Genomic DNA, 14,414 nt, shown 5'->3' on the forward strand with positions numbered 1-14,414 from the left:
AGGGGCAAAGGGGGTGAGCCGGGAGGGGGAATCCTAACTAGTTGGGTTTAAGGGACCTCAGGGTGTGACACAGGCTCCGGGACTGATTTGTAGCAGGGAATATTGTAGAGGCGTTGCCATAAGTAATTCAGGAAGTAAGATGCCATTTTTACCTTAGGGAAGACAGAAATGTGGGCCTAGCAGCACAGCCTGCTGCCTGAGTCCTTCCCTGGGCCATAATGTGTAATTGTACAGAGTGAGCGTCCGCCTCCGGGATTATATTATGGTTTTGTGACTTTTTCTGCAGGGGTGGCTCCGTGGCAGAAGACGAGCGAGGCTGTGAGATTGCTGGGACGTAGGGAAAGGGTACCTATGTCTAGGCCGGGCAGCAAGTCCCAGAGAAGACGGACAGAAGAGAGAAAGTCTCTGGGGAAACAGAGCCGGGAGCAAGGAGCTGCCCCAGGGAAGATGGAGTGAGTCTGAGGAAGGACGGGAGGAACCCCATTGGCACAATAAAGACAGTTTTTGAGCTGAGCTGTGCGATGTGCTATTGGGGACATCTGACCCCACTTCCCAGGAGCCCATCAAAACAAAGGAGCTATTTAAGGTCATGGGGCTACGGATCCCTGGGGAAGACAAAGACAGAGAAAAGCCAGGGTCCCAAGCCAAAGAATTGCCCCTCGTGAAGCTAAGCCACACCGCAGCTGGCTTCAGGGCATCCTTCAGGAGAGGGAGATCGAAAAAGGCTGCTTCTTGGGAAGCCCCTGGCAAAGCTTCCCCTGAAAGCAGAGTGATCCCCGACAGGGTGAACAGATCCCCGCTCCTCCAACTGGTGGGGAATACTAGGTAAGGATATGGACATTAAAGATGGACACAGAGCCCCAATGAGCTCACATCGCCAAAGGGCCCATCAGATCATAGCGATTTCTGATTGCCACAAATCTGTGCTAGACACGCAAAATTTTAGGGACAACTGAGCTACATCACCTTGCTGCAGCCTGTCAGTCGACAGTATCCCAGGAATTGTGCCCCCGCATTGTAAGCTCCTCACTTTACACCTTCACTTGACCGGCTTTCTTGCATGCAGACCAGCCTCTGGCTTCTTTAGTATTCACTTTATCCAGGAAGAGCGCGCACATCAACTGCAGATGCTTCCTCAGCCTAATGAAGGGTATTTATACCCGAACATTTGCAAAGAAGAATTTTTCCAGCTATCTGAATTGGTCTAATAAAAGATACCAGATTTACCCAAAGAACCTTGTCTGCTGGTGTAAATGTCTTGGCTTTTTTATCCACGTGGGAATCATTAATACAGTGGACAAAGGCCGTGAGAACGAGGTCTGTCATCAGGGCTGTCCCATTCATATCCAGCTGCAGAATAACCTTTGATTCCTCTGAAAAGCCCTCCGGCCCTCAGTACATCCAGCACGTATTACCCAGCTCTATTGCCTCAGTAATATGCAGCAAGTGCCTCTGGTTTTTAAGCTCTGCTTCTCTCATGGGACAGCTGCTTTTCCCCTGTAGGCTGCGAAGCAGGAGCACGGTTTTACAGGAGGATTATGGGACAAATACTTACGGCTAAATAAGACGGTCTTGAGTACTTTAAATTAGAATAATCAGTTTAGATCCTAATCTGATATCCTTTGGGTGGTAAGGATTACCACCCTCCCCCCTTTTACAGATGGATAAACTGAGGCACAGAGGAGGTAAGTGACTTGACCAAGGTGATACCCACTGGCAGGGAATTTCAGGGTTCACCAATCCCAGACGTGGTAACTTGTGCACCCAGACCACAAAGGCAACAGCTCCCCCAGTCGTGGGGGCAGCATTTCTTTAGGACCATCATCAGTGCACTAGTATACTTCCATTCCGATCAGGATTAGGATCATAGGAAAGTAGAGCTGGAAGGGGCTTCGTAAGGTCATCTAGTGCGGCCCCCCTGCTCAAGGCAGGAGCATCCTTGACTAAACCATCCCAGCCAAGTGTCTGTCCAACCTGCGCTTGAAAATTTCCTAGGATGGAAAGTCCACAGCTGTTCGAAACAGCTTCTTCCAATGCCTGAGCATGCTCAGAGTCAGAAAGTCACTCCAAATCTCCAACCTAAATCTACCCAGCTTCATCCTGGGGCATTTGCTTCTTGTTCTGTCCCTTGTGGCCAGAGAGAAAAGCCCACTTCCATCCTCATTAATAGCCTTTCCTGTTATCAAACCCTTCCTCAGTCTCCTCCTCTCCAGCCTAAATACCCCTACTTCATTCAGCCTTTCCTCATCATCAGTCTTGCCTCTCAGGGCCCTAATCATGTTTGTTGTTCTGCGCTGGATTCCTTCCAAACTGTCCCCATCCTTAGAATGAGGGGCCCAAAAGTGGGCACAGTCCACAGGCCTCATCAGTGCTGAACAGAGAAGAAGGATCACTTCCCTTGATTTACAAGTGACACCTGTTAATACAACTCAGGGTGCTGCTGGCTTTTTTTGCAACAAGAGCACACTGTTGGCTTGTGTTCAGTTTATGGTCCCCTGTAACCTCCAGGTCCCTCGATGCGGTGCTGCAGCCCATCCTGTCATTCCATGGGTCCGTGTCAGGAGCTGCTTTCAAAACCAAACTGTCCTACAACAGCCTTCTTCCAGCAAGCTAAACAGGAAATCCTGCTGTCAAAAATAGCTTGCAGCAAACCCAAAGAAGAATTTATCACCTCAAAACACAGCCTAGTGTATATTTAAGCTTGTTTGGAGCCCTGTGCTTACAGGTATTAGGCAGGGAAAGCTGGGCACTGCAGCACGTTACGTGCTGAATCAACAAGGCGAAGGATGGCAGGGTTACCTCAACCCACACTGTAGCTGGTTTCTGCTCAAATGAAGAGTGGTGATCTCTAGAGAGACATCAGTACACAGAGCTGGTCCTGCCCAATAGAGGACCTTGGGGATGATACCAGATTAAAGGAGAGCACTGGTCCTATATAAAGCAGCAGAGAAGAGACAGAAAAGTGGTGGGAAGATACTGGGCTAGAAGGACCATTGGTCCAGCTTGGTGATATGAACAGGATCAAACTTCTTTCACAGAAATCACCACGTTCTGTTTTGCCAAGCTAACATGGAAGCTTTTGGTTTTCTTAATCCGGATGTTTGCATTTTAAGTAACTGCCAAGCCATTACATTAAGCAGACATCAAAGAAAGCCTGGGAGTAACATCATCGTCAACTGCAGAAACATGTATAATGAGGCATCGGACAAAAGCAGCTGTCAGTTCAGTGTCAGAGCCGGTGGAGGGCAGGAAGGAATGTGTCTCATTAAAATATTGCTTCTCTGCTCAGGAATGTTGTGCACTCTTTTCTTTTTACACTCTTTTCTGATTACATGCATCTGACAGGAGGCCTGGGTTTCTGGCTCTCCAGTCTTAGCTAACCCAATGTCTGTCTCTAGCCCCTAAATTGGTAGCAGCAGGGCTGTACCTCTATAGTGCTGTAGGCAGACTAAGCACACGAGCAGGCTAAGTGGCTCTCACTGAGCAGTGCTAACCAGCTCAACTGAAGCACAGTTGGTGTGTCTACATTTACGCCAGCTTAAATTTACCATGCAGTAAATGGAAATAGGCTGGCATCTACAAGTGTAGATGTTAAAGCTCATTAACAGTGTATGTGGCTTGATTTGGGACTTAAGTTAATCCCAAGTCAGTCCACATACACAGCATTACTGTGCAGTAAGGTATCTACACGTCTACAGATTTACTGCGCAGTAACTAATCGGGTATAAGTTTGATACCTGCACGGTGCAGGTATCAAATTTACACTCAAGTTGGCATAAGTCACCGTATTTACTGTGCAGTATGGGTGTGCACATGTAGATACATGCCTGTACTGCACAGTAATTTTGGTTACTGCGCAGTAAATGTGCACGTGTAGATGTGCCCAGCGGCCACACTGCCAGGTTGGGAACTGACCTGTATGGAGTAGTGTGTTGTGTCTGAGGACACCATTGCCAAGTCTGATGAGTTTACCCTACAGACATAGCTTAAGTCACATCCTCCTTCCTCCATTTCCCCCTCAGTAAAAGGGAGGTTACATGTGACTCAGAGGAAAGCCCAAGGGGTTAATTTATTTATATTCATCAAGTGTTTTAAGACTCTCATGCAGAAGGCACAATGTACCCTCACAGCCTGATTTTCAGCTAACACATCAGGCTTGTTGATGGCATGAACCATCACATGCCCTTGCCACATGCATTACCACACTTGCACATGGAGGCTGGGACATTATGTGAACACATGGCTTGACCTCCCTGCATGTACCCAGGGTGGCTGACATTTACCAGCAGAGGAAAAGCAACAGCAGCATGCTCACAAACACATGAGTCTTTTCTGGCTGCAAATCAAGCTCTCAAAACTGACAGGTCTCAAATTGCTGTTTTTCCAGCTCTTAAGCCACAAAGCTGAAGCTGTCAGGGAAGCCCCAGGAATTTATTCTGGTCTTTTTCTTGTAGCAGGATGGAGATTAGTGAGTCCAAGCAGATGCTTAGCTGAAAGCTTGCTGAGTCAAGGAAACCCATCTGGTGTCTGGATGTAGCCAAGCCTCCGTGAGAGCAGGTAACTTCACCCCTTCAGCAACTAAAATATTGTCTGTCTTCCCTGAGAATTGGGGCATAATTCAGCCCCTTCCTGAGGTTTGATTTGCTTAATAGACATACACAGCAAAGCAAAACTCTCATTCATTCCTTCTTCCCAGGTCCCGATGCTCTTACTTTAGGGCAATTCAGCACACCTGAAAGCTCCTCCCTGCTTCCAGCTCTAGATGCAAGTCACCTGCTGAAGTCTGTTTCTTCATCCATTGTCCCCTCCATGGCTGGCTGCTCCTGGCAGTTGTCTCAAGGTGGAGCCTTCTGGACACACCACTAACTGTTCCTGTGCAGAAAGAGGTCTGTTTTCCCCCCTCCAGCAGCTCGCTCATAGGAAGCCAGCCCTGAGAAGCTAGCACTGCAGCTCAATCAAATCATCCCATCTGAAAAACCACAACAGGCTTGAGTTGTCTTACATGAGGGTCCCTAAAATGCAGGTTTCCAACAAACAGGATCAGTGCTAAGCTGCTAAGGGGCAAAGCAAGGGGAATGCTGGGTCACTCCACTGTGGTCCAGTGAGCTCAAGCCCTAGTCACACAGAGCCGTCAATGAGCCCTTTGCCCCTCTCAGAGTCTCCCAGTGTTGCCTGGACATTGAGTCACTGAGGCTCACCACACCTGCCGGCTGTTGTTATGGAGTTAATTGTCCGCATTTCATTGCTGAAGTCAAAGAGATTAAGTGGGAACATTACCAAGTAAGGCAGGAGCAGAACCAGAACTGATCTTGCCATCTAAGAGGTCTTCTCCACTATCTTTGATGTCCTCCACCTTCTCAGGCAGTAGTTTTTAACCTTTTTCATTTGCAGACCCCTAATAAAATGTCAGATGGAGGTGCAGACCCCTTTGAATTGTATGTGTGGATGTTCACATATTTTGATTGATGAGAGTCACCTTTGGCAGACCCCTCAGACATAGCCTGCAGATCCCCAGGGCTCCACGGACCACAGGCTGAAACCACTGGTCTAAGGTTTGCAGCTTAGCACTGAACGGTTTCAGGCTCTTCTGGGATGGTCCCTGCTCCGTCTTCCCTCCCACGAACAGCTGTGTCTGAGCACAGCAGCCTATTTCACTTGGCACTTTCCTTTCCCAAACAGTCCATGCATGACAGCAGAAAGGCAAGCAGGGATCACTTCCTCTTGCAGGAGTTTTGGACAGAAAGAAAGCAAATTCATAGCAGGTTGAAGCCACCAGAGAAATGTATGCCTGGTGGGTTATTATTACCCATGCTGCAATGTAGCTAGGTCATTAGGCCCCACACGCTTACCCATCCTGCTTTTTTATTCTATTATGTGCCTTCCCCTACCCCCATTGAAGCAACTGCTGCTTGCTGCTCTTTGGGTCACATGCAAGTCATAGGACAAAGGGTTTCTCCACAATCACAATTGCCAAATAGAAGCCTGCTTTTCTAGTGGGAATGAAGAGGCTCAGTTAATCCTGTGACTCCAGGAGCTGAGGCATCAGTAATACAGCCCCCAACTGGGACAAGACTGAGCAACAGGACTCCATTTGAGGGATAGCTGGCAGTCCCTGGGCTGTCACAGGCCCGAAAAGGCTGCAAAGATCAGGGACTCTCCCTTGCAACCCATAGCCAGGGTCAAGTCCTGGACTAGAGAAATCAGTGGTTGTTCTGCAATGCACTTGAATGAGCTTGGGATCAGGTCTTGGACTATGTCAGATGACTCCAACCCTGCACTGCTGGAGCAGGAGAACAGCACGGGAAGTTCCAGATGCAGAGAGCAGTTAACATGGGCGGTGAGTCACAGAGCTTGGTCTCCAAAGAGGATAACCTTTTCTGCTGGTCCCTCAGGCTAGCCCATCCCCGGCTCTACTTGGTCAGCCAGAGGGAAATGGCTTCTTGGTGCTGGTCCCTGGCTCATGCTTGGGGACGGGGTTGAGGCTGCTCTGGTTACAGCCTTGCTCACCTCCCTGTTCTCCACCTCCCTTGCTCAGTCTGTAGCTACCGTGATGGTGAGCAGTGGTGCCATCCCAGTGAACAAACCCTCAGTTCTGTGAGGCAGGCATAGGCCCAGCAGCCTGTATCACTGGAACAAGGATGGAGACAACTCCAGCCTGGAGCTGCAGACCCACGGACACTCACAGCTCATCATATTTCTGTCAAGAAAACGCAAAAAAAATCTAGTTTTTCTTGTAAAATTGCTATCATCTTTGGTTGGTCAAAAAATAGGTAGTCAATTGACCAGTTGATTGACAGTATTTAACCAATCAACTGACTGTCTTGCCAATGCAGTACTGTTATCACGTGGTCCCCAAACTGGCTGTAACAAAGCAGTGCCCTGTGCACCCTTGGCGGCACCACCCTGCTGATGGAAAGGATTTGCCACAAGAATAGGTAGGTCTGGCTGCATGCAGGAGGCGGAAATGGAGAACACCCCTGTGCAGAGCCCACCCCTGCAAGCAGAGAGGGGTGTGAGCCTTTCTCCAAGAGCCTAGTGTAGGGTGGAGATGTCCAACTCACCCCAGGCCACATCTAAACCAGGGGATCTACTTGGGCTGGCTCTATGGGGCCAGCAACTGTGGGTCTAGTGATGGAGGCAGTGGCGGCGGTCTGTGGGGGCCTGGTGACTGCAGGCCTTGTTCCCCTTGCTGCCGATGGCCATGGCCATTGAGGCCCAGAGGCCCCAAAATCTGTGAGAGATTTGCCTCCAAGTTCCTCCCCCTCCCCACCCCTGCAACTTCCCAGAGCCAGTCAATAGCCCAGCAGGCCAGAAGGAATGGCTCCACTGGCCTGCAGGCTGTATATCTGACTCCCTGGTGTAGACATCAGAGACCCATGGGGGAAGTGACTGGGGTGTCCGCACTGGAACTGAGCTCAGCGGCTAAGGAAAGGAAAACATAAATCACAGCAACCCTGGAGCAGCTCTGACTTCCTCCAGAGCTCCTGATTGCCCTACGATTACAGTCTTCTTCCCTGCTCATCCCTTCCCCACCACCCCAGGAAAGGACAAGTATCAGAAGCTTAAATTCTTCCTAGCATGACGGATAGCAGGGGTGGATCCAGAGGGGCACACTGGTGCACTTGCCCCACTCTTTGGTTCCTGCTCCACCCAAAGTTTAAACCAGATGCCTGGCAGTGGCAGCAGTATTTTTAATCAGGCTCTAGTGAGGGGGTCAGCTGACTTCATGGCTCATTGAAATGTACTTGATTCCTTCTAAACTCTTCACTCTGCAGGTGTTAACGACCACTTTTCCTTGATCATGGTCTGAATGTTCCACCAATCAAGCAATCCTTTGTTCTGCAATTCTGCTGCCTCTTTGTGGCTCCTGATAAGGAAGCTCGGATTTCCTAGCTCTGCAGACTGTTTTTTATCTCATTCCAATTAAATTATATTTGTTTTTGCATTCCTTTTAAATGGAATAATACAGCCCCAGGACCCTAGTGTATTACTAAAGCTTCTCAAGGCACCCATCATTTGACTTGAGGCACCCCTCAACTTTTGTAAATTAAGCAGCACTGCATTTCAAAAACTAATTCATAGAAAATGAGGGTGGAAGGGAGATCAGGAGGTCACATCTAGTCCAACCCCCTGCTCCAAGCAGGACCAGCCCCAACTACATCATCCCAGCCAAGGCTTTGTCTAGCCAGATTTTAAACACCTCCAAAGATGGAGACTCCACCACCTCTCTGGGTGACCTGTCCCAGTGCTTTACTAACCTCCTTGTGGGAAAGTTTGTCTTAATATCTAACATAATTGATTTAGCACAGTGCTTGCTTCTTTGTAGAGAGGCTTGGGAGTGGGCATAGGCCAACGGCCAGGCAGAGACCAGCCTGAGCCTGCACTTATCTCCTCATATGTGCTCATCCTCTCATCACTGGTGAAGATGGTGCCTTGCCACCCACGGGCGTCTTTGCGACCTAGAAGAACTTCACACCCTGAGTCAAAGGCAATGCTGCCAGCAGCACAGCCTCGCCTAGGGTTTGGGTCTGTGCTGACATGGAGCAGTGCCAGATCGCCTCACTACCGCACGCCGGGGGTGGACTCCTTTGCTCTTCCGCAGCATGACTGAGCCCTCTCCTGCCACCGTGTAGACATACCCCGACTGAGGCTGGCTGCACCCTCAAAATGGAAGACCTGCACCCCTGCCCTTATTCAACTTTTCCCTCCACCTCCTCCTGCCTTGCCCCATTCTGGTTTGACTGAGGCCCACCTTTGCTCCAGCCCCTCCTGAAACACAGGCTCTGGGACATTTCCCAGGAAGAGTTGCTTCCTGCTGCCATCTCCCTGGGCCCCAAGACCTACAGAGACCAGAGGGAGGCTGTTGTGAACAAGTTTAGGGGTTTCTAGACTGGAGCTAGCCTGGTCTCAGTGGGGGCAGATGGCAGAACAAGGACCAATGGGTTCAAGCTGCAGCAAGGGAAGCTGAGGTTAGATATGAGGAAAAGCTCTTTCATGAGGAGGGTAGTAAAGCGCTGGAAGAGGTAACCCAGAGAGGTGGTGGAGTCTCCAGCCTTGGAGGTGTTTAAGACCCGGGTAGACAAAGGCTTGGCCGGGATGATGTAGTTGGGGCTGGTCCTGCTTGGAGCAGGCGGTTGGACTAGATGTGACCTCCTGAGCTCCCTTCCAGCGCTCATTGTCTATGAGTCTGGGACAGACCAGGGCAGGGAGCTGATATCATTAAGGCTCCAGCACCCGGGTCTGAAACCGTTGTTCTCTCTGGCTGATCGGAGAGAATCTGCAATTGAAGAGCTCAGGTCTCATTTCCAGGTGTAATTTAAGGAATCAGTGGAGATCCTCGATTCCCTCGGGCCGCAGGAGACAGGGCAAGACATCATGGGCTGAAACTGCAGCCAGGGAGATTTCAGCTGGGGGTTGAGAAGACCTCTCCACCCTGAGGGTGGTTCATCCCAGGAGCACACTGCCTGGAGAGACTGCAGAGCCCCTGTCCGTGGAAGTGTCTAAGTGCAGGCCAGACAGACGCTTGGCTGAGACAGGGATGCTGCTGCCTTGGGCCGGACTAGATAACAACCCCCAAGGGCCCTGCCAGCCCCATTTACTTGTAGCTCTCAGTAGGAGCCTAAATACCCACTGGCTTCCATCAGACCCCTGCTGCCACTGGTATATATTGCATCAGGGCCTGCAAAATTGGTGCCCGGCCCCCTCCTGCTTACAAACAGGAAGGATCATATGCATATATATGAGGCTGGCAGGGGAGTAAAGTAAGAGGCCCAAGATTGTGGAGCAGGAGCAGTTCTGGAGCCCAGAGCCCTAATGCCAGGGCAGCGGGGACAGAGAGCTCAGCCCACAGCACTGCCCAGTTACACCACGCAGGCTTGCGCCCACTCTGAATTGCAAGCTGGGACAGGGAGACGACAGCCGAGAAGCCTCCGCCAGCCCTGCCAAGGGTGAGAGACCTAAAACCAAAGCCAGTTCCCTTTATTTTGTCCAGGAAAGCCACAGGACTCAGGAAGCCACACTTAGCACCAGCTGGGGACTGCTGAGAGCCCAAGTATTTGCAGTGTACTTTGGTTCCCTGCCTGGCACAGAGCAGGGTGACCCGAGATTCGGGACGAGATGCTCTCTGAGCTCCTTCCCAGGTCCTCCCTGCCAAGTCATACGTGCACAGAGACAGGGGAGGGGAGAACAGCAGGCCTGCATCAGGCGACAGCTGGAAGAACAGAGCAATCAGCACCCGGAGGCCATCAGCCGGTGCCCAGGCGGCTCAGGGCAGAGCCCGGTCAGCCCTTCCATGGGGGGCTTTGGTGGAGCAACGCCGGTTTGCATCAGCTGAGGATTTGGCCCCTTGAGAAGCAGGGCTTGAGAGGGAGACATGGGAAGGTGGTGTTCAAGGCTAGTTCTCGCTCCCCGTTTTGGGCCCACACAGAGCCCTGCAAGTTAAATCAGCTGCACTGCCCAGTGCCAACTTTCCAGCTACAGGATCCAGTCGTGGCCTTTCCTGCTAAAGGAAAAAGCTGTCTGCCGGCCAAAGCTGCTTCCCGTGGTGGTCCGGGGAGATGGGGATCAAGTCCTCACTTAGCCTTGTCTACGAGGCAGTCAAAATCTCCGAGAGGAACAGAAGGGTTGGCTCAAAGAAAGGAAGAGAGCATGCTGCAAGAAGCCAGGCTGGAAGAAAATGCTTTTGCCCATGCAACGAGCCCTTGATCTATGCTCCTCCCATGTAGAGCTACAATAGCTGTTTGCTGCAGCCTCTTCCACCTCTTCGCTCATCCTTTCAGCTTCCCGTCCTGCTCTCCAACCTCTCCCAGCCTCCTTCCAGGGTCATCGCCTGCCCAGCCCTCCCCCAGAATAAATAAACCTCGAATTTATCCCAGCCTATGGCTGCACGTCCCCTGCGTGGTCTCAGAGGCTAAGCAGTGTCAGCCCTGGCTGGTGCTGGGATGGGAGACCACCAGGGAGCTCCAGCTGCCAGCCAAGCTGTGATAAATGCCGGGTTAAATATTAGACTTCAGAGGCTTTATGTGTGGAATGACTTCATTGCTGCTGCTGAGGTGACAGGAAGGAAGAGAGAGGCCACAAAAAGAAATGGCTCTTACAAACCACCCCTCTGAGCTCTCTGCTCGCCCATACAGCCCCTTCCTTGTTCTTTCCTATAGTGGCTGAGCTGCTTTGGACATAGCTGCAAGAGCAGGTCGAGCTTCTCATGCTGAACGCTACCACCACAAACAGGTCTGCTGGTTTGCAGCGGACGGTCCAGTCATTGGCTCTCACGGCCCCGCTTTGCTCATGGGAGATGAGGGGGTTTGGTGAAGTTTCAGGTATTGTGCTTGGTGACGGAACAAGAAGGCTGTTCACTCCGTTTCAAGGGCAGGTTGGCCAACACTTGGCTGGGATGGTTTAGATGGGGGTGATCCTGTTTTGAGCAGGGGTTGGACTCAATGGGCATTAATGCACTTTAGTTAATGCACATTAAATCTGGTACCTCCATTGCGAGGTACTAGGAAAACGTGCATTACCCTGTGTTAATGCGCATTAATTGAAGAGCATGGTTCTTAAAGTGACGCTTAATGCACATTCGCCTATTTTAATGTGCATTAGCTAAATGGCGTGGATTTTTTTAAGTGACCTTTTAATGTGCGTTAAAATAGGTGAATGTGCATTAAAGCGCATGTGTAAACATGCCCAATGTGACCTCCGGCGGGCCCTGCCAGCCGGACTGTTCTGTGATTCTGTGGCTCGCAGCCACAGAGTTCAGCACCTGCGTCTGGTTGTGCAGGATGGAGGTCTTCCACTGGAAACTCTTCTGAGCATGGGCTGGCTCTTGCTGTGGCCCCCAGTCAGCACATGCTCACACACACTGGGGGGAGCGTACGCAGGAACAAGGCCTCGGCCACGTCTGCACTATGAAAGCACCAGCCTGGGACCATGCCCCATCCACTCAGTCCACGTGCTGGAAAATGCCAACACAGCCTGACACCGCTCTACATAGGAGAACCTGGAAGAGGCAAGGGCCAGCTTCCTCCTAGTTCATCAGAGACATGAAACGGGGTGTGCGTTTCCTCAATGGTGCTCTCAGGCCCAACACGAAGTTGCCCCAATCTCATTTGGTGCCTTCTGATGTGCCCATTACAACCACCATCACACAGAGAATCAAAGACTCATAGACAAGGAGGGTTGAAGGGACGTCAGGAGGTCACATCTAGTCCAACCCCTGCTCCAAGCAGGACCAGCCCCAACTACATCATCCCAGCCAAGGCTTCATTGAGCCGAGTCTTAAAGGCCTCCAAGGATGGAGAGTCCACCACCTCTCTGGGTGACCTGTTCCAGTGCTTCACAACACCCCTAGTGAGAAAGTTTTTCCTAATCCACAACCTCAACTTCCCTTGCTGCAGCTTGAGCCCATTGCTCCTTGTCCTGTCATCCAGGACAGTCCAGCTCCGTCCTCTTTGGAGCCCCCTGCAAGGACCAGTGCTTTTCAACATCTTTATCTATGATTTGGATGGGGGAGTGAAAAGCCAAGCTCGCGGATGACACCAAGTTACAGGGCCATGGGGCCACACCAGAAGATAGGTTGCTGATGCAGGCAGACCTGGACAGGCTCGAGAGTTGGGCAGAGCAGAACCAGACGAAGTTGAACACTTCCAAGTGTAGGGTGCTCCATCTGCGGGCAAGTAACCTTCAACATGCATCCAGGCTCGGAGGTGACGGCCTGACCTGCACCACAGCTGAAAGGGACCTAGGGGTAATGACTGACCACTGCATGAACACGACCTGGCAGCACGATGCGGTGGTCAGCAGGGCAAACAACGGGCTGGCATGCATCAACTGACGCGGCTCCTGTAAAACTAAGGAAGTGATGCTCCCGCTGTACTCAGCGCTGGCAAGGCCACAGCTGGAGGACTGCGTCTAGTGCTGGGCACCGCACTTCAATAAGGACGTGGAAAAACTTGAGAGGGTCCAGAGAAGCGCCACCCGTATAACCAGGGGCTTGCGAGGCAAGCCCTCCGAGGAGAGGTTGCGGGACCTGGAGGAGGAGGTTGACAGGGGACTCGGTAGTGGCTTACCGCTATATCTGAGGGGTGCATCAGGAGCTCGGTGAACGCCTGTTCACTCGGGCAGCCCTGGGGAGGGCAGGAGCAATGGATATAAGCTCCTGGACGGCCGCTTCAGGCTTAATGCCAGGAAAAACTCCTTCACGCTCAGGGTGTCCAGACTGTGGAATAAACTCCTTCCAGAGGTGGTGCAGACACCTACCCGGGAGGTTTTCAAGAGGAGACTGGACAGTCACCTCGCTGGGGTCGCCTAACCCCAGGTGTCTTCCTGCCTAGAGCGGGCGGGCGGCTGGACCCGATGGTCTGCAAGGTCCCTTCCAGCCCCTGACATCTATGAATCTATGAAGGAGGTGAAGGCTGCTATTAAATCCCCCCTCGGTCTTCTCTTCTGCAGACTAAATCAGCCCAGTTCCCTCAGCCTCTCCTCGCCAGTCCTGTCCCCCAGCCCCACAACCATTTTCGTTGCCGTCCCCTGGACTCTCTCCAACGTGTCCACATCTGTTCTGTCGTGGGGGCCCACAGCTGGACACAGGACTCCAGATGTGGCCTCCCCGGCGCTGAGCAGCGAGGAAGAATCGCTGCCTTCGACCTGCTGGCGACGCTCCTGCCGACGCGCCCAGGGTGCCGGTCGCCTTCTCGGCGCCGAGGGCACGCTGCTGGCTCGTCTCCGTCGTCTTGTCCCCTGTGCCCCGGTCCTTTCTGCGGCACTGCCCGGCGGCCCCAGCAGGACTTTGCGGGGAGGTCCGACCGGCGTAGCTGCAGCCCCTTACGAGCTCCGGGCACGCTCACTGGGCACGCTCGCTGTTAAAAGTCCCGTGGTTTCCCAGAGGGCTGGAGGCGACCTAAGGGGAGGGGGTGGAAACTGGCACTAACCCTCCAGCGGCTCCTAGGGACGCTAATTATCAGCAGGGGACAATGAGCACCACCAGACACCTGGGATGTGCGATGATGTCAGCTCCAAGCAGGAGCCACCTGGTCGGTGCGGCTCACCCCGCTGGGTTCAACACTGCTCGTGTGCAAACACGTACTCGCAGGCACGCACGTCCGGAGGGTCGGGGCCAGCAGCGTGCTGAGGGGGGGCACCAGGGCCGGTCGGACTGCGGAAGGGTGCAAGGACAGCCACGACCCCCCCACGGCCCCGCCAGCCCGTGCCCACTGCAGCATGCATCACGTGCCTCCCGAGGCGCCCGCGACACTCAACCCCCTTCGGCACCACAGCCGTTTGACCTGGGGGGGCCTCCATTTTGGGGGGCGGAGGGTGTCTCCAGCCGGGCCCCAACCGCACCTCTCCGCCCGTGGCCCGCCGCAGCCCAAACCCAGATGTGGCCGCGGCCAAAGTCATCGCGGGCGGGTCGCTACCGG

At 52.5% G+C, this 14,414-nt stretch overlaps 1 protein-coding gene across 1 annotated transcript in view; it reads right to left on the reverse strand.

The window, feature by feature from the left end:
• CCDC12 (coiled-coil domain containing 12) overlaps positions 1-6,648 on the reverse strand; it is a 66,550-nt gene extending 59,902 nt beyond the window's left edge. Inside the window, exon 1 of the mRNA XM_019529755.1 lies at positions 6,547-6,648. Coding sequence (XP_019385300.1) covers positions 6,547-6,570 — 24 coding nt within the window. The 5' untranslated portion in view covers positions 6,571-6,648. The remainder of the gene's footprint in view (positions 1-6,546) is intronic.
• Positions 6,649-14,414: the final 7,766 nt, after the last annotated feature.

This window comes from Crocodylus porosus, unplaced genomic scaffold (assembly GCF_001723895.1).
Source record: "Crocodylus porosus isolate Cpor-Errol unplaced genomic scaffold, CroPor_comp1, whole genome shotgun sequence".
Lineage (NCBI taxonomy): Eukaryota > Metazoa > Chordata > Crocodylia > Crocodylidae > Crocodylus > Crocodylus porosus.